Source organism: Eufriesea mexicana, unplaced genomic scaffold, assembly GCF_001483705.2.
Source record: "Eufriesea mexicana isolate 0111107269 unplaced genomic scaffold, ASM148370v2 scaffold8076, whole genome shotgun sequence".
NCBI lineage: Eukaryota > Metazoa > Arthropoda > Insecta > Hymenoptera > Apidae > Eufriesea > Eufriesea mexicana.
Window position 1 is genome coordinate 456,860 of NW_016915847.1, and position 21,615 is coordinate 478,474.

General features: G+C 34.6%; 1 protein-coding gene across 2 annotated transcripts in view; it reads right to left on the reverse strand.

The window, feature by feature from the left end:
- Positions 1 to 4,584: 4,584 nt before the first annotated feature.
- Positions 4,585 to 21,615, reverse strand: part of LOC108552788 (tumor protein D54) — a 33,421-nt gene continuing 16,390 nt past the window's right edge. The window contains exons 1-6 of one of the 2 annotated variants that reach the window (XM_017907451.1): positions 17,729 to 18,303; positions 12,566 to 12,696; positions 10,067 to 10,215; positions 8,408 to 8,467; positions 7,604 to 7,766; positions 4,585 to 6,605 (exon numbers count right to left, since the gene is read on the reverse strand). In XM_017907451.1, coding sequence (XP_017762940.1) covers positions 6,477 to 6,605; positions 7,604 to 7,766; positions 8,408 to 8,467; positions 10,067 to 10,215; positions 12,566 to 12,696; positions 17,729 to 18,200 — 1,104 coding nt within the window. In that variant the 5' untranslated portion in view covers positions 18,201 to 18,303 and the 3' untranslated portion in view covers positions 4,585 to 6,476. Of the gene's footprint in view, positions 6,606 to 7,603; positions 7,767 to 8,407; positions 8,468 to 10,066; positions 10,216 to 12,565; positions 12,697 to 17,728; positions 18,304 to 21,615 lie in introns of those variants that run through there. The other variant, XM_017907452.1, reaches the window with a different exon arrangement.

The following is a 21,615-nucleotide window of genomic DNA, read 5'->3' on the forward strand; positions in this document are numbered from 1 at the left end:
TTCAGCGACATCTATGGCGCATTGTGGTTGACTAATACCGCTACAGCGCGTTAACCTTCTGAAGGTAGGACGGAGGTGTGCCACACCCCCGTCTCTCTCGCCGTGAACCACGACAGCCATGGGGGATACGGCAACAATGGCCTCCGTAGATGGAAGATTGCACGAAAAGGTGCAACGTTCACGTGCAAAGGTCGCCACGGTTGAATCGGGTAAACGAGGATAATGTCGTGGCCCGACTATCATAGGTGAATTTTATTGCCGCGAAAAAGAAGGCTTGCCGCATCCTAGACGCGTCTGCATGCGAGCTGCGCGCGCAGCGCGGCGGCCATTGTGCACGGCGGGAAGAAGAAAGTCTTTCGTGCTCGGACGAATTGTTCGGGAACGATGTGTGCAATTATGAGATTGTTTCTTAGATAATCTGGACCGTTTCACACATTTTTGATACGCCTGGGAAGATTAAAATTGGTTCGAGGAAGATATACGTTAGCATTTAACGTGCTATTAATATCGTAGCTTTTCGAAATTACAAGCTGCATCAAAATTTGGCTTTTTTCGAAAGGATTGTTAGACAACAGGTGTATCTTTTTTGGAGGAGAAAATTTGGTAACACCATTTTTGTTTCTTAATTGTTATTGTTATACTATCCTATTAAGTATCTCCCGAATTTTTATTTATTTATGAGAAAAAGTGTACGTGTGCTATTTAACACTCCTTTAAAAATTATGCATCTTTGTAAGTCAGGATTGAATATATTACTAATAAGTATAGTTAACTGCATATCGCGTATTGCGAAAAAATTTGAAATTTGTGCAATTAAAAATTGTAGAAAAACACTTTTGAAAAAGGAAGTGATTTTTTCATTTTTATTTTTTTATTATGGCTTTCCAAAATGATTATGATTATATTGAAAGTAATAATTTTATTAATTTATTATAACCTGTTGATTAAAATTAAAGAGTAATGTGTAAAATGGAGAAAATCATTTGTAAAATGATCTTTAATCCAGAGATTAAATGATACAAAAATTTCTGAAACGGTCCGAAACAGGAATGCGTGTAAACCGTACTATATAAATGCGACGAAAAGTAATGTGATCTTTGAAACGTGATATTTACACAGAAGTCGCAGTATTACGTTATACTAAATCCGCGTAGCAAAGTTTAATCGATGTAAATTATGTCAAAAACGTATAACAGAATTTCACATAGCGAAATTATTTACAGTTCGCACAGAAGATCAGAAAGTGCAATCTACTAGCCACGTACGAAACGAATCGCACGATACGCGTGAAGTTGCTCGCAGGTACTCCCTCTGTCGTAACATTTCCATACTTCGTACCCCAATATGGAACACCTAACCTTCATGCATGTCCACGAAACACGATCTTCGAGAGTTATACGCTTCGCGTTATCGTTTATGCAAATTTGAAAACCGAGAAGTTCGTGGGAAAGTGACATAAGTGATTTCAAGCTATTCGAATGGTGTATAATAAAGCTGGTGTATCGGAATAAAGAAGAAAAAAAACAAAAAAATCGATATTATATACTCGATCGTTCCTCGAAGGTTCTGAAAGAATCGAAGGATTATTTACGACTCGAATAAGCAATGGAGGCTCGAACGAATTTCCTCTCGGCACAAAATCGATTCTCGCCAACAACTGCGATTCATCAACGACAATCGTTACTCGTGATTCGCCTAATCGTAAGCATAATTATATCGTTACCGCGTGATTCAACGACGACAGACGTTCAGAACGCCGTCGCGCCGATTTGTTCACGTTGAATAATACTCAAGGTACCGTTGTATCATAAAACGATCCCTTCCGATCACGCTACACTGCGTTCTTAATTTAACGTTAATTCCCCCTTTTGTTCATAGATATATACATATATTATAAATATATATATTTTTTCTTCTCACACTCTACTCCTTAGTTAATACGAACCTAACCTTAAAAGGCAACGGTGGACGTCGGTGTTGTTGGCCGTTGTCAAAATAGCGGACCCGATTCCAAGGTTACCATGGTAACGAGATATATCCATTAAGAGGTATTTTCAACGAGATGATAATTAAGTAAATGATTAAACTAAATAAACTAAATAATACTCAACCAGGCCTGCACGGTGCCTGATAAGAGCGACAGGCCAAGCTTGCGCCCCCTATATCATGATTAAGAGATGGATCTTCTTTTCTCTTTTAATTATGTTAATTAAAACGAAGGTCATCGATGATGGAAGTTTAATAAAGAGTCTCGACTATGTATATAGGAAACTGTACGTGTTGGCCTATCCAGTACAAAACCAGATCGTTATAATATTATAGATCACAGATTATTGTGTTATGTGAATAATTACATTTTATGTTGTTAACGAAGTCGTAATATATATATATATACACATGTTTCTATACGTATACAGATATACAGATATATGTACGGATATATATATACATATATATACACACATATATATGTATACACATACATATACAGATATGTATGCATATAATGTTAACACAGCTCTCTCTCTTTCTCTCTCTCTCTCTCTCTTTTTCTCTTTCTCTTTTTATTTCTGTTTCCTCCTTTTCTTATTCTGTTTCGTTTCACTCTTGTCTCTCTCTCTGTTTCTTACCTTTCTACTTGTTTGCTCTCGCCATGCAGCTGGAGAAGACTACTTGTAGAGGATCGTTTTTGTTTTGTACTTAAGCGTGCTCGTACGCACCCGAACTATGTTTTGTACCACGTGAAGAATGGCAATAAAGTAGTTGACCAATTCCTTTTTTTAATGCCGTGTGAATGAATGTATTTCCCAACTGATCAATTCTCACTGATCTATTCTCACACTCCGTTCATCCTCGTACATCCTCCATATTACCAGAACGTATTGAACACATTGGTAAATCTTACTTCAATAAAACATAACCTCAATATACAAATGGATAACGAAAAAATAAAAGTTTATAAATATTTAAAGGTTATGTAGAATATACTAGTTTTGGTATTAATCAAGGTAAGTTGAATTTTATGTTTACATATATACACAAATTAGAAAAAAAGATAGTAATTAAAAAATTGGCTTCTCTTAAATATTAAATTAAAAAGCTAGTCATTACTGATATTAAATGTTGCAGTAAAGTATATAGAATAATTGGAGTTAAAAAAAAAGTGACCATAAGTAAGCAAAAAGTAATAATTATGGAAACATTTATGCAATTTCTAATCATTCAATATCTAATAAGATGATAATATATTGATACTTGTGTTTTATGACGTAAAAAATTATATAAATTTCTGAAACGTAAAGAGTAATTAATCGACAGTCCAGGATTTCTTGTCACTGGAACTTTTTGTACATAAACTACACGCGATGTATAAATCTAAGCTTATAACCAGTAGTATACGTATGGTAGAAAATGCCAATCCGTATCGCGTCTTCTTACTCGTTCCTTTAATAGAAAAGACGTCAAAAAAGATAATAGACAATGCAACAACCATGTCACAGTTTAATGTAAACCGATTAATACTTAGAGAACAGCTCCAAAGAAATTTTACTTCATAGTGAAAATCATTTATTTTCAAGAAAATTTTACAAATTACATTTTTGTTTTTTAAATTTTACATTAAATTTTATAGATTATAGTCTTACTTTATTCTTATACTTTATACTTATAATAAATTGATTTCTTGTCTACATATTATTAATTTGATAAACAGTTGTTTCTAATTTAGAAAGTTGATTGTTAATATATTTTTACAAAGTAAACAGTAAGAATAATTTTTTATCAATTAAATCAAAATAATAATTAATTAAATAGTTTTAAATTAAAAAATCATAATGAAATATTTAAAACATAATCAATACTGAGATTTTTAGTTAAACAATTTAATAAAATAAAATGATAATTGAATATTATTATTAGATGAAAGTTTCTTTATTTAAATTGAAAAATATTTTTTTCTCTTATAGCCCAAATATCTAAGGACTTGTTAAGGAATTAATTTGTAAACAGGGTTACATCAAAACGAAAAAATAAGATGATTGGCAGGATAGTTTATAAAGTGGTCCATTTATTATAAGCAGGAAACTGGTACTCAAAGATAGAGTAGTTTCCAAAGATTGTTCTTATATTAGGACGGTAACCTTAACATATTATACAAAGTACAGATTTTCTTAAATAATGTATAAGATTATTCCAATGACACACTGTATATATATATAACATAAACGAGTTTGAAATATTGTCATCTACAGATGAGATAAAATTTAATTGTAGACTTGTCAAAATTTATGGAAATTTGTAATTTTCCTTTCAAGCTAACACAAATAATGCTTAAAACCTATAAAGAATTCCTGTAAAATATAAATTTATAATTCATGGAATAATCTTGGAGATAAATGAATTATCTTATCTAATTAACTAGGAATCGAAGAGATCCTTCTAAAACTAGTAAAAGAAAAAGAACTGTTGAAATTTTCATAAAAAATATATTATTAAATTCTCATTAAGTATGAATAAGTTCCATATAATTAAGAAGCACACATAGATCTTTAATATATAATAAGCGTTTAGTCACACTGCATACTATGGGTGAAAAATCGCTCTTCACGTGTAGCATTTTTTAAAATAATTTATTCACCAATATGAACAAGTAGATCATGTAGCAGGTTGTCGATGACGATATGAGCGCAGATTTACGACACATTCGTAGTGATTAAATTCAATGACAGATAGCTCGTTAAATATGCAAAAAAAATGCATGTGTGTATGTGAATATGTACTTATATGTTGTGTTTGATTCTTTAAGTTAACGAATCTGTAAAATAAGCAAACGCGCTCTTGGTCACCGCACATCCGCGCCACGTAATTTCATTATAGAGCTTAGTAAAAAATATTCTTCGCTTTCCTAGTCAATTTGCAGTTAGATCGGTCTTACACGCGTTTTTATAAAGTCATTCATAAGGCTCAATGATCACGGAACACGGGGAGCCTCGTTCTTCCATTGACTACTGTTCCAAACCATCTTTACAATCTTCATAAACTCTTTTAGACGAAAACAATCCTTGTTAATACACATTAAAGTACATCGACGATAAGAATCTGATCATTACATAACAAGGTTAGGTTAGAATTTACGTTTAATTCTTAGAACGATCCGATTCGAATAAATTGTCGTGTTCGTGATTGCTATAGTAGCTTCATTTACTAAGATCGACATTATTTTCAATTAAGTGCAACAAGTTATAGAATGTTTTATAATATAGTTATAACGACATATAGTAACGTACAATGATAAATACTTTAGTGGTATATTTGAAATAAATTCAATAAACAGAAAAGTAATGGCGGCCACCTGTGTCCCGCGTAAATTAATCCTGAAATCTCTATGAACGTTATTGCAAGAATTCGAATTGTTTTTTTCTTTTCTTTTTTTTTTTTTAGAGAGATTGATCCTCTTGTACCACACAAAAATAGATAGTATTGTCGAAGCACGAGTCTTACTGAAGAACACTGATAGTCAGAAATGTATGTCATAGGAATACATCGATTTACCGTTTCTGATGTAAGATTATCGATATCCCGAAAAGGATATGCGAGAAAAACGCCACCAGAGTAAAATATCTATTCAAAGCGTGTGTGCCTACTTTCACGAATTTGTGGTGCAAAAACAGGTTGAAACGCTGAACATTAAGGTACGTATCAACGATATATTATATTATACGTTACAAAACTCGCTATAGTGCAAATAAGTTCGATAAAGTAAGGAAATCAATTGCCATCTTCTTGAGTAACATGACCTTGATTTGGGGAAACGTAAAATCCAGATACACAACGCTGACAAGCATCACAAATACTAACTATGCGCGTTGACTAACATAAAAATCCTGCACCTTTTTTTCAAAAAGAGAAGAAGAAGAAATTTGAACGAAGAAAAAAAAATAAAAATGTCACGACGCATTAAAAATCAATAGAATGTTTTTTCTTGCGTTGTACACGAGTTCAGTAATCATTTATAATCAATACATATATATATATAAAAAAAAGAAAAAATGAAATCGTAAATTATCTCTCGCTTCAACAAACCCATCGTGAAACTTATAAAGTCACAAAGAAGAATCAAGTTACAACTCTAATTTTAACAATGTTCAATGTCCTACATAGGTTTGTGCACACGAAGAGATATTCAAAATACACAAATCATCCGAGTCGTTGTACCATATTGACCGAGTTCTGCAAAGCCAACTTTCGTCACTCTTTTCCATAAGTGATTTATATTTTTTTTTTCTTTTTCTTTTTTCTTTTTTCTTATTATAGACGACCGAATATGTATACGACATCGCATAGCCCTGATTAATAGCAATACGCAGTGAGAAGTGATAGTGAGTAGCATAGGGCGAAACGTCGGCATCAGAAATCGACGCGTCAGCATGTTACGCAGAGAAGAGGCAGAAATCGATGTAGACTCGAGAGGCCCAACTCTAAGAGAGGAGCTTGTCTTCCGGGATGGTCGGGCTGGTTGCTGATGGTGCTGAGCGTAACGATTCGGAGTCTCGAAGTATGTCGTTGAAACTCTGCATTGAGCTGGATCTTGAAGGCACGACTTTCGTCTAAAACATAACCAAACAATCCGTCAGATCCTCTATCATCATTTTCATCGATGTTACATTTAAAAGTTTACAGAAGGTGCGAAAGTACATGTCTCGTGTTCGATAAGGTGACGAAGAAGTCTCAAGGAGTTTAGAAAGTAATCAAAGTTAAGATACTGCATAATTGGGAAGTTAAATGAAAGAACTTGTCACATTATCGATCGACGTTGTTACACTTGATTTTAGAGAGTTCGTAATTAATTTCAGGCCTCGTTCCTTAATTTTAAAGCTGAAGCGAGAATCGATTGGGTATGCTATTAAACAAAGAATTGGAAGTTGGCCGTACTTTATATAAATGTTCTATCATTGAGGACTCAAGTCTTATGGATATAAGTGACTTTCAAAACTAACTTGACAATTTCAATACTGAATATGTAAACTAGGTTTTATAACAAATACATCTTTCCTTTTTTAAATTAATAATTAATGTAATCCTATGTTCACTCAGTGACTTTTCTGCTTAAATAAGTACACTTTCCTTTAGTTTTCTTTATACCAAGTATAAAGTAGATAAAATAATCCCTTGAAGGGAAGTTATTTCTGTAAGGATACGTATAATAACCTTTTCCTTCAAGTTCTACTTCAAATTACAGGTAGCAGCTGTTATAAGATACTACGTACTTCCACTTTATCTTATAAATCCATATATCTAGTTTAAAAATCTAGTTTAATTCAGTATAGCACATATATTCAAGATTTTTGGTGTCCTATTGATACCAATTGGTGTCTTGCATAATAACCATTCTGAAGTATGTAAATATTGAAAGCTTCAACTTTCACAAATAGTTGTCCAAATGCAATGCTCTAAAAAATGTATGTTTAATCAATAATTGTTATCTACAAGTCATTTAATAATCACAACAATGTGCTAATTTCACACAGAGTCCCAATTGGCATCAAGAAAAAGGCTCCAAGACTCCTCTCCTCAATCAGAGATTCCTCTGCCCATCAGCAGCCACCTTCATGTTTTCATAGGCAGAGCCAACTCGTTCTTCCAAGGAACGAAAACTGTCAGAGTTGCGCATCTGGCCAAGCTTCATGGATAATCCACTTCCAAATCCTCCAAGAATGCTGGTGGTCTTCTCAGCCGTGGTCTTGAACACAGACTCTGTCTTTTGGAATCTGTGGGAGGAGAAAGAAATGATAAATATTAATGAAACTCGTCCTACCCAGGCAAGGTCATGTTATCCATGGTCACTGATGCCTTTGCTTGGGACCTCGACAATGAATACACCTCATGCACTCTACTCACACGCAAACCTGACAGTCTCGCAATCTATTAGTCACGAGTGTATCCTGCTAGTTATATAAAAGCTTATACTCCTCTATTATTACTTTTATGCAAATAACCAATAGAAAATACGTTCTATCGTTAACTCAAGGTCTACACGACAATTCTCTATCTCGAGTCTACCCAATCAGCCCAGTGATCACGGTGTATGCCTCTCTCTCTTAATTTCTCTCAAATATTCCCCTAATTTCTGTACAACGCTTAATCTGCAGCGTGACAAACAACCTGAAGCGTAGTGAATCTCGCGTGAGCAGTGTGACAACGTGCAAAGGGATCATATGATTGCGAGGGTAGTTACGTATGTGACGCGTGACAATTGTGATCCAAAATTTCTCTTGGTCCAGAAAGGGGATAGACAGAGAAGAAAGAAGTAACGTACAACTGTAAGGTTGTTTTAGTTGACAATCGACACGGTTAGGGAGTTGGAAGAAATGTTGGATCTGAGGGATAACACGATTGCTTGTGTACTTACAAAGTGTTCTCGGAGACCGCCTTGGTGAACTGACCGAGTTTCTCGCCGATGTTCTGATAACTGAATGAGAACCCAACCAAAAGTCAAAGAAAAGTGTTCTACATGTCTGAGGGGCAGAAGTAGCAGAAAATAAACGAAAAAGGTATGGGAAGGCTGGCAGCCGCCACCTTACGCGTGATTAAAATCAATATTTCATTAGGAGTGTGCGGGTACCTGAGAAGTTAGGGTCGGGTGGCAGGCTGGTAGCTTAATTGGGTTCAGATCAGGATCTCCGGAATATCGCGTTCGATTGATCGATACAAAATTAACTTAGTGCCAATTAATTTAGGACCTTAGTGTCTTCCACAACAGAGGTATGTTTGATGTACTGTACAGAGCTCAGAAGTTTGCACTCTGGGGTGACATGGAGGTAAATGGGGCATTCCGTTCACTATGATTCGGTCTTTGACATAGTAATCAAATAAACTTTGGTCTTCTGTTACATAGTTGATAGCCAATGTTTTATTGCTCTATTGGATACAAATAATAACGAAAAACCCATTTCTATGATTGTGATAGTATTTAGGACACATGTACACAACTGTAATTCATTAAATTATAATATGACAATATTATGAGGCTTGATAAGTGAAAGACTAGAGACTGAACATGTAACGGTCTAAAAGTCAAAACACCAGATTTACAACTATCAAATATAGCATATACAGGTAACATGAATTAAAGTGGTTGTTACTTCAAGGAAGGTTAATATTAACTTTACCAAAAACGCTTGGAAGCCTGAAAGCATCCAAACTCTTAACCGATTTAGTATTTCTAGCACTAAGCTAAATAGATCTCTCAGCTGGGTGATGCACTCTGTCCTATCTCAAGCCTGAGTCATCAAGCTATAGAGCAGCAAATGTATCAAGTCACGTACCCTATTCAAGACTTCAAATACAAGGCTATGTACGTGGTATGATCTCAAAATCTCGAAGCAAACCTGCCAACCTCTTCCATCCTGACCCTAACTTGGGATACCCAAACTCTGCCTACCAGCACACCTCTAAGTCGTTGATAAATGTACAGGGTAAGTGTTATGCATGCTTATTTTCGTTCTTCGCGGTTCTTATCGCGATATCTATGCGGCAAAGAGTTGATAAACATAATTTGCAACGTCGAACATAAGACAAAGGGGTCTAAAGACTCTTAGCCGTCTACTTGTGGATTATAGACGAATGCAAACTCGTTAATGTATAAGAACAAATTATAGCAACCTCGGGGTCTTTCTAGTGGCAACAAGCTTTCATAGCTCTAGCTCGAACCGCAACAATTGTTCGCATGTGGCATTCGTAACTGTACTTGGAGTCTCGGGCATCAGCAACATGTCGTAAAATGAGATTGCTCTATCAGCAGGAGATCTCTATTGTTCGAAACGAAACGTTGAAGTCCAATTTTCCTCAAAATCTCATGATCCAAGTGATCAGACCGTGAATCGAGTGAATCGAGTGATCTTCAGAAGACATGTCAGCCGAGTAAACGATGCAAGAATCGACCATGCTGCTGAGGGCCCTCTGCTTGTGACAGCACTGGCAAATCCCAGTGAAGACTCCGTTCGTGCAAGATGAGGGTGAAAGATAAAGAGAGGAGTGCGTGCTTCTAAGGAACTGGTGGAAAACGTACACTTGACTCTCCTTAACGTTTTTGAAGCCCTGATTCACGTCATCGGTGATCTCCTTCCAAACGCTGATGCCCAGCTTCCTCTTCAGGTCTTGAGAGACTCTGATCTTGTTCGCCAGCACGTGCCTCAGGGTCTGAATCTCCTCCTCCACCTACGACACGTGACTTCTTCAGCTTCTTCGCGAAACAGTTTAATCGTTCGAGCTCCAACTTCTCTTTCGTGCAGAGATTAGGCTCTTTTCAGTGATTAGGATCGTGGTCACACAAGCGTGGAAATAACTAGCTGAATAACGATCTATCGACATTTGCCGTTCTATTAGGATGGACGTTATGCATTTCGCGTGCTTTTACTTATCAAAATTAGACATAAAATTAATGATATTATACTTATTTCTGAAGAAATAAGAAAATTTTTCATTTTATTTCATTTTTCTTTAGACTTTTACTTTTTTTTTCTTTTCTATGGATGTCAAGAAATTTGTGAGATAAATATTATATTGGTAATTACAGTATAATTGGGTTAATAATTATACAGTTGCTAGATTAGTAACTATACAGTAACTATATTGGTAACTATATAGTACATCGATTAATAGCTATGCAATAGTAATTTTACGAATCATAATTAGACATAAAATTAATGACATTATACTTATTTCTGGAGAAATAAGAAAATTTTTCATTTCATTTCATTTTTCTTTTGACTTATATCTTTTCTTCTTTTTTTTTTCTTTTTTGTCAAGAAATTGATGATATCAAGAAATTGTGAGATAAATATTATATTGGTAATTGGAGTGTAATTAGGTTAATAATTATATTAATAATTATTGCTAGATTGGTAACTATACAGTAACTATATTGGTAACTGTATAGTATATCGATTAATAACTATGCAATAGTCGTGTTTAAGTATGTTTTGCAGTACATTTTTTAAATACGAGGTGCAACCAAAATTTAAATATTTTTTATTTTGTGTATGGAAAAAATTTAACCGTATTATCCTACTTTGTTTATGTTAATATTGATTGTTTACCAATGTGGTAGATTTCTTTTGCAATGGTTGCCAACGACAGCGTAGCTGCGCCATAACATCCATCAAAATGGCGGCCGTCGCCTTGTTCGTAACTTCGACGCTCGTGCGAGTGTGGTTTCAGAGTTTAATGGAATTCGAAATACGATCGATACCCTTTGAAAATTTAACACGATTCGTTCCACGTGAAATATCGGTGGTTCGAATCTTAACTTCGAAATGATTAAAGAATTTTGTAAATTATTTCAATTACTCAAAAACACTTGAAAGTCTTGAATCTTGAGTTTTGAAAGTCTCAAAAATCTTACTATTTATATTTAAAAAAAAAAGTGATTATCATTAAATAAAAAAGTGTGTTCTATTTTTAAAAATTTGATAAAACTTTAATTCCACAAATATAAAACCTCCAAAATTTGATTATTTTAATCACTATCATTTGTATGCATACATATTGTCCATTCTCAGTTACATATTTTTTTCTTTATTATATTTATTTGTTTACAAATATATCAAAACTTTCAAAAGTTTTAGGTTTCAAATTCTATTATAGATCCATGATAATTGATAAAAGCAAAATTTTTAATTGATGAATAAAGGAATTCTTTACCACATAGGAGAAGGTTAAAGAAAATATCATTTGATATCTACTATAATACAATGAAAAATAAAAAGATATATATATTCAATTCTCGTTTAAATTAAAATACTATTTAATGTATAACTTATGGTCTAAAATAAGGAAGAATATAAAGATAATCTTGTATCTTGCAATTTTATACACTGTGAAAAGAAATTAAAATAAAAAAAAATTTCTATCCTAGTACTCACATAAGAGGATATACTGTTTTGAGATCTCAATTACTTTTCAGGTTAATTAAAATGTAAGAAGGTAAAAGCATAAGAAACTGCAGCTTTCCTGTGCAATTAAATAAATCTGATTCTAAAATTCTGCCGGAAACTGCCATTTTGCACGATTTGAAATATTAATTTTAATAAAACACTGTAATTTTTCATTTCATTTAATATTAGAGATATTTCTCCAAATTAACAAATTTAAACGATGTCATTAAACAATGCCAATGTTTGCATTTTTAATTTTAAAACGTTTTAAAAAATAAATAGAAAAATAATTCAAACTTAATTTATATTCCAAAACCATAAAATATAAAAATCGTATTACACGTTAAAAGAGAAAAGTTACGAATTGTTTCAATAATTTATGATATCAAACAATCGACTACAAAGAAAATACAAAACCGCTTTCACCATTATTAACTATACACTTTCCAACTGCTTTCGAAAACGTGTACAACCGTTTCAAGAAGGATCTCGAACAAGCCTAACGCAGAACCTGTTTCACGAAACTAAGTACCAAGAGATCTCGTCGTCATTGAGTCTCCCGCCAGTCATATTTCGCCATTTTAATTATTCAACGTTTCCAACGAAACGAAAAAAGCAAAGCAGCTACGTACTTTGGCCAATTCCGCGCTCCATTCCTCCTTTTGACGATTTTGCTCCTCTATTGAAAGTCCTTGCAGCTCGTTCACCACGTTATCCGACGTTGGCGAGATATAACCAGACGAGTGAAGGTTAGCGTCTTCTCCTGAAACCCATGAAACGCGTTAGAAAATACTGCATTTCTTGCACGACCTTTCCACGATTAAGCGGTATTAAAATTCCACGAATTACAAATATAACAATAACAATTCTAAACGTCAATTACTCATAATACAGAAATTTCAAAAGAATCTTTTTATTCTGAATATCCTAACCTAAAAGATGATAAATTGATGTATAAAAAGATTCTGTTTTAAAGTAAATAAAACTAAAATAATTTTTAAAAATATTTACAGCTTCAACATGTGATGGATATTTGCAAATTACTCATAATACAGAAATTTCAAAAGAATCTTTTTATTCTGAATATCCTAACCTAAAAGATGATAAATTGATATATAAAAACATTCTGTGTTAAAGTAAATAAAACTAAAATAATTTTTAAAAATATTTACAGCTTCAAAATGTGATGGATTTTTGCAAATCTAAATTGTAATTTACGTACTTTAATGTACAATTTTTGATACACAATATCTCTGTTATATTAAGAATATTATGTATGGTGACCATATACAATATTCGTTACCTGACACTGTAAGTAATAAAGAATAATTTTTCGCAAAGTCTGGAAACTTTTAATAGAGTTCGCAAGTTTCTCGTGTGCGAATAATCGAGTTAAGAACTGCGACGACAAAAGATCGAGGCAAACGTAACCTCAAAATTAATAGCCGGACCTGCCACCATAAATACAAGCTACGTCGGAAATTCCAATAGCAGCGGTCCATTAGTCACTTACTAAGATATAAAATGCACTGTACGTAAATTTACTATCTCGGAAGATTAAAAATTCATCTGCAACAGAAACGTGCTTTACCTGAACCGGTAATTTCGACAGAGCGTCGGCTCGTACTGAGCTACGAGCGTGAATACAAATTACTGCCGATAGATCGCAACAGTTTCGATCGAATTTTAACAAGTGAGAAAATATACGAACAATTCAGTCATGGATCGAGTCAAACGTAAGATGTGTATAAACGTATGAGATTTTTATCTGTATTTACGGTATTAATTATTGACGGATTATTTTAATATGTAATTCTCGTAGCGATGAGTGAATTATTGATTGCTTGATATTAATAGGAACAGGAATATCTTGTTTTCTACTTCAGACATAATAATTAGGTAATTCGAGGTCGAAGTGTTTAAAAGACTTTCAAGTGCCAGACGGACATCTCAAAGACACGGTATGAAAATTACGCAAGTTTGACCACCACGAAGAAAGGATACAGATCGTTGTCGTTTTATCGATCATGTTACGTATAGTCAGAGCTCGAATCACGGATGCTGGTGTCTCTTTACGTGGTAAGCTATTGTTTTCTATCCTTGCAATTGATTTTTTCATATAAAATTGACATGCTGTATAATAAATTATGCATTAGATAATAAATTTATTTAAAAATGAAATAAAATAAAATAAAAATGAAAAAATTAATAAATTAATAGTTAATACAGAGATGTGAGTGGAATAATCAGTAACCAAAAGGACTATAGGATGCTGGGGGATAATCACTATTACTCTACCCAGACCTATGACCTTAATAATTTGTTTAATAATTTATTACTATAATATAATTGGTAATAAAAATTTGTGTACTTAATTAATTATTTTATCAACTGTTAAATTAATTTATTTTCTAGGATGTTTTTTAAAAATGTTTTGGGGTTTCTACAAGTATGATATACTCAAAACTGAGACAATGAGGATGAAATATAATTTTTAATAAACATCCATAAACAACTTTTATAATAACTGAATTATTTGTATAATTCAAAAACATTTCCGAGTTAAGGAGAGCAATAAGAAAACAATTACTTGGAAGCCACTGCTAAGGAGACTCGTTAATTATATATTGCACTAACGATGATACATTTTTAAAGGAGCTCATCCCTATTTCTCCTTCTTCTAATTAATTTCATATTTTTCCATTATGCTAGTCCATTATCTTCGAACTCGATTCTACGTTGCATCGTTGAGTTTATTCTCCGGCTTGTTAGCATCTTATTCTTTTCTTCTCATAAACTTCCTTTGCTTTGTATGCATTTCGTATTCCGCTTCATAAATCTTTTGAATGCAACTCGGGTCCAAACTTCCTAGTTTACGTCTTGCAAAATTTCTCTCGACATCTCTTCTCAGGGGATATATCGTTGGACGTCGTGGGACGCATGTGTCATAGTTCTAAGTAATTATAAGATGGTTGCCTAAGCTAAGATCGTTACGTGCATTTTCTGCATCAAAATACACTATCTAAATAGTGAGAATAAAAAGTAAATTTATTAAATGAAACATAACTAATTTTGCAACTTCTTTTGTTCGCCATTTACGTGCAATGAATTTGATGTCCGCCTATATGGCCACGGGTCTGCTCGTTCATACGCCTGTGGCTTAACCCCGCCACTTCTTGGTACTGCCTGTCTAAAATAGGGTCCACTAAAGTAGGGTACTGTCTAAAGTAGATGATTCAACCAGCATCGAATTATCAAAACGGAAAAATTTAACTTTTTATATATCTTTTGGAAAAAAATAAAAGTATAAGGAAGAATTACTGACATTTGCATAATCCCTAACTGACTATATTTTAATTTTAAATGTACACATGTACATATATTGGCCATTTTATATTGCAGAAAATATATAAAAATTTCTTCAAAGAATGCATTAGGAAAAAATTATTATTAAAAAATATAAATTCTCTAATATTAGAATTTTTCTATATCATTCACTCTCCTTGCTTCATAGTTTTACTTTAATGCAGACACGTCTTCTTTGGCCAGTATTAGATAATTTCGTTCAATTCATGAAAATACACCTATGTGATGTTTAACCAACGCGTCAGTTCTCGGTCAGTGGTCATATATGTGAGCAATATCGTCAGACCGATGGTGTTTTGGGCGAGGGTATGCCGACCCTTGCCTACCCGAGTACCTGTTACTCGAGTAGGATATGAGCCCTCTAATATGAACTCGTCTAATACAGCTCAGACCTTATGAGATAGTCCTTAATTACATAGCTCCTGCCCCCTGCAGCAGGGATACGGTACACTCTGCTACTAGGCTTCACTAGAGTATCATTGGTTCAGGGTTACCTTAGTTCTTGTGTAAGCCCTGTCGAGGTCGCTCGTGACTCGAGTTGAGTGCAGACTGATCGGTCGATGGCGTCGAAGCTTAATAATATCTTGTACGCGAGAGTGCAGGCCGTGTAGGTTAGTTGATTTCTCGAATGATCGCGAAATCGTTAGTTTCACAGATTTCTTTAAAATATCCATTCTTCGAAGTGCATTTTTTGAATTTGCGATCGGTGAAAGCATAACGGAACGGAACGAAATCTGCGGAGAAAATGGCCGCTTATAAGCGCGAAATCTGGAACGATCGCGAGGACATCTGTATCGACTGATCTCCGGCTAAACGTGCGGAGATATTGAATATCATCCATTTACCGACACCGCAGGCTTTCGCCAGGTCAGCCAAGCGTGATGGCGTTGCGAGAACGTTCCGACTAAAACTGCAAGAAACCCCAGCTAAACGAACTTTGCGATGATAATTAACGCTAAAAAGGTAGTTCCTGTTTGTAGGGTGAGATACATGAAGCGTAACGAGCGAACACCTTTGAAAATATTAGTAATATCCGGAAGTATGGTACTCAGATTGGTTACCATTGAAAATTATTTATTTTGAGAAATAAAATTTGGAAAAAAGATTGATTCAATAATTTTGATGATTTCCTAAATTATCGAGCATTTACATTTTCTTTTCATTCTAAAAGGAACATAAAAAATGTGAGGTATAATGAAATTAAAAAAAAATTTTGAGAAAATATTATAAAATAGGATCTAGAGATCTATCCTTAATTACTAAGGAAAATAAATTAGGGGTTTACCTTATCTACGTAATTCTATTATATAAATGATTCAAAAATTACTATAGATCAAATGTATGAAAGCCTGTTTCGTGACTTGTAAACACACTGACAGATTGACGTGTAATAACTAATAATTAAAGGCCACATGCATTCATGTATTTATAGAAAAATACATGCATTTCATTTCGATAAATATACACTTTATAATTGCTTTTCTAAAATACATACTGTTTCAAAAAATAAATGGTCATTTTCGGGACACCCTGTATTATTTCCAATCGTACCGAAAATCTAGGAATATGTTCATTTCATCATGGAAAATGAATTAATTTTATGCTCGAATAATTTTAACTGACATTTTCAAAAGCTTCAAATATAAACGACGGGTATCCAATCGTAAATCTCCATTGATACATTTACAGCTTTTAAATTGACCGCCGAAAAATATCGGTTTGGTTACAACACCATTACACTGTTTCAATTTCTTTTACGATCGGATAAGTGCACATGAAAAATTTATCACGACGGTAATATCCTTCTTCTAAATAAAATACAATAGATGCTCCTTGTGATTACAAAAATGGTAATGTAACGTTACTCTCGGGTACCGTTGTCCAGCGGTATTCGGTGGACGCGATACCACGAAACTTTGATATAGTTCTCACTTTCATATCTTGCCACACACCGTTCTACTTTTATGATCGTTTATGTACTGGTTCCAATTCGCAATTTGTACTAGACTGATAAATAAAGCAATAAAACAATAACTCGAACTTGTCTACGAAAAATATGACCCTTGTCTTCGGACTTCAACACGAATACATAAAAAGCGCGGGAATTATAAAAATGCGGAAAGAAGCCTATTAAAATAAATACTTAAACCACCTGAGAATTTTCAATGCGATGCATCGCGTGACTGCCACCTATCACAATACGATCTAAACAAGTTTAATCTCGACTATAATGCAATTATAACACTTATAAATTTATCAACTGTCGATATTGATGAACGAAAAATGTAAATCAAATTATCAATCGATTCAGCAGAAATCTATTATGGATAGAAAGAAAGCATGGAAATTCTACTTTATCAACAATCCACATTACTTAACTTCTAAAAATTATACCAGACACTACCATTCACACGAATTATATGCTGCACCTTTTACCAATTCGAGGAACTTCTTGTAATTCTGACTGTTACTGATCTTGGCCAGATACGGTTTCGAGAAGTCCTGGAATATCACTCGAACCGATTTCTTTTTCTTCCGACCGCGACCAGTGGCGCCGTCTTCGCTGTCAGACGTTAAAAACTGTGTTTCCACCGACAAATTCGCGTCGTCCACTACGATCTCGTCTATATCACCGTTCGAATCCCGCCAGCAATGAACCACAATTTCGTCGGCATCGTCACTCAGCTCATCGATGTCATCGAAGCTCGGGGTTGCCGTCAGATTTGAGTAATAAACATCTTCCTCATACTCCAGCGAGTCGAACTCGTGTTCATTTTCACTCGGACAATCCTGCTCGCCGTGCTCTTGACACACTCTCGATCTCAAACCTTGTTTTAACAACCCCCGGAGGTCTTCGATTTTACCCGTTTCCTGCTTAACGTCCGGCATATTGGTTTTCATGTCAACACGACGAATCACTTTTTTCCGAAGCTCGAACGGTCTCGGTTACGAATCGGACTGGATAAGTAAGGTTAGTTATCGACAGCGTTCGGAGAATAGATCGAAACGTGAACGAGAAAGCAATAAATTCTGCTCGGTCCGTTAGATTGAAATTCGATACTGGACGCAAAGAACTTCCACGACATGGCGAACCTATCGAACGTTTTTATCGCGAATTATTTTCAGCGTCGGAAACCGTCGGCGAGACGTTTGCCATATTAAACGAAACTTCTGCTTACTGCGTCTTTGTTTCTTGCCTACCGGCGAAACAAGTTCCCTCGCGGAAACTGTAACCGCGTCAGTTGCACAAAAAAACCACGACCGAAATGGCTTATGCGTAGACCATGAACGCAACAATGCTCGCAAAGCTCTTCGGGTAAAACTAAAACTCGCTCGTCGAAATCACTGTTCTCACTTTCGTAAACGATACGACGGTCAGTCACGCGTCTCGCGTGTAAACAATTCTAGTTGTAGCTAGGTGTCGCAACGAATATTTCGCGGGAAAATCGACACTCGTGGACGCGAATATCTTGTTGAAACGAAAGAAACGACGATCTTGGAAGACAATTGGTAACGATCCAAATGACCACGTGCATCGATCGGTGTGTGCAGACGACGGTTCACAGCTGGCACGATCACGCTTCGTTTTCCCGTCGCGAACAGATCGCGAGTTTCCGTTTTTGACCAACCGCGTCGCCAAAGTCGCGTCGCCACGTATCCAAGAAGGAAAGAAATCGCGGCCAGTTGCTCGTTGCTCCTTCGCGAAGGTGAAAGGGGAAGGGGCCCATGTCCCCACCATCTTCTTCTCCTTTCTTTACCTCAGTCATCAATAAATAAAAATAAAGCTACTCCCGAGAATTTCCAACGAATTTATATCATAACAGTAGTAAGATTCACTTTTATACCGAACGCTAACGATTTCTTTCTACACATTTCAAACGTGAAGGAATAAAACTACCGACTTTACTGAGTGTCGGTAACTCATAAACGATGAGAATAATTTTCTTTATTTCCGTGTCACGGAACGTTGCACAATCTGATGCAAATTTGACTAGTATCGAAATATAAAAGATTCGTTCTGCAAGTTTATGACTATTAGTTAGTATTTCTTCGATTTTGTAGCCTGATAGGATGAATAAATGGTTTTAATTTTACCGTGACTGCAGACCGGTTTAATACACGTTCCTCGGCGGGTGAAAAGGAGATTTGTCGACGGCAAAAAAGTGGATCGAGAGAAAAGGAAAAAATATCGCTCGTTCTTGCGAAGGATCTCATTGGATAAGGATGATGGAACGGAATCTTCTATGGTTCGCCGACCTCAGTCCCATATTTAATTTTCTCTTCGAGTTTATAAAGATATAAATGAGAAGTAATATTAATAATTGCCTGTACTTTTTCAATTATATAAAATTTTTGTTGTAAAACTGATAGTATCAACGGTGGGTGAAAGTGAACTATACTTATATAAGTATTCTTTTAATTACACAAAATGCTTGTAATTGAGAAGATACCTATTTGAAATTTCATAAAAAATAGACTGTTACTGAAAAATTTTCTCTTTATATGATAAAAAATAGAGAATTTTATTTGTTACACAGATTATTTGCGCATATAGTATAAATTTATAGCATGGTAGAAAAATGTGAAGTTCTGTAAAAAGTAATATTTTTGACAAATATTGTTGTTAAATTTAGTACTATATTTAGTTGACTTTTTAATACAAAGTAGTTAAAAAATAAACTCCCACGTAGCATTTAAAATGAAAATGAATCTTCCAAAGTTTTTACTTTTCGTGTAATATTTCATTTTAACCAAAAAATATAGCGAAAATGAAAATATTTTGACATACATATACGTATCATAGAATTTTATGCTATGGAGATGCGAATGCAGTTTTACTTTATGAAATATGTATAAATTATCAAATTTATTACTAATAAGAAATTGTTCACAACCTAAGTTTATAATAAAAGTGAAAACATTAATAAATTATTGACTCTGACTTGAACTTATAACAAACTAATGTTAAAAAGTATCTGAAATTGGAAAAAAAATTTGTAAATTATTACACTAATTATTAATAACAAACTAATATTGTTAGTAACAAATTGTTCATGGCGTAAATGTATAATAAAAGTGAAAAAATTAGTAAATTACTGGTTATTACATGAATTTATAACAAACAAATGTTAAAATGTGCCTATAATTTTGCAAAAAGTTTATAAATTATTACACTTATTGTTAATAACAAATTAATATTGTTAATAACAAATTGTTCACAATGTGAATTTATAATAGAAGTGAAAAAATGAATAAATCATAGGTTATTATGGTGGAAAAATAATAATTAATGGAATCGGTAATGTTCGCAAATTTCCGTCAATTTTCGGCCGATCGGAGATTATATAAAGGGCGACGCGCCATTGTTTGAGTCATTTGCCAGTTTGGCATCGGGAGTGCAACATATAAATTTTTCGTGTGCGGGAGTGGGGGGGTGGGTCCGAAGTGAGGTCGGGGCTAGCCACCCTACCCACACCCCTCCCCCTTAAACAATTTACTAATCATTCTTTTTATTTTCAGCTATTAATTATTTTTTTCTTTCAGATTTTAATTATTTTTTATTTTTTCAGGTTCTAATTATTTTTTTTTTTTTATTTCAGCTGTTATTTCTTCGTTTATATCTATCCTTATTTGAACATTCGAATATTTCGTATAATATTCGAACGTCTCATCGTTTCGTTTTTTATTTCTCATCATTGGGTCGTTTATGTCTCACCGTTGGATTGTGTATTCCATTTCATTGATCATTATGGTTTACATTTGTTTTGCTTTTATTATGTTTTACCAATCACTAACTAACCTGTTCCTTTTCGGCTTTTCAGGTTTTTCAAGACACCGTTGGACGACGCGGAATGCGTGCGTTTAGATCTAAGTAGTTATAAGGAGGATAAGATAGATCCATAGACTAAGTTTCATGTGCGCGCTATCCGTTCAAAGATAAGCCACCTAACTTGGAGCGAAATATATCAATTCTCTTACCCTCTCGTTTACCAAACAGAACATAACTGTTCTCGCGATAATCGCGATCGTTCTTAAGTACCGACTAGCCTACGCAACGTACTTCCCGTGTACTCGACAACTCCACGCCTCGTAAGTCATTCTCATGACTCGTCTCCGACACCCATTTCTGCCACCTGTCAATCTCGTCATGCATCGAGATCTCTCGTGGCCCTCGGGCTGGGGAGGCATCTGGTGCAACATGAGGGTCCGTCGACCTTAGTCGTCCTGGGTGTCAATCTGCGCACACGACCGGGGGATGGGCCCTGCAGTCGGAATCATTGCAAGAGCGTGCCTGCCTGTCCCTCTAGCACTTGGC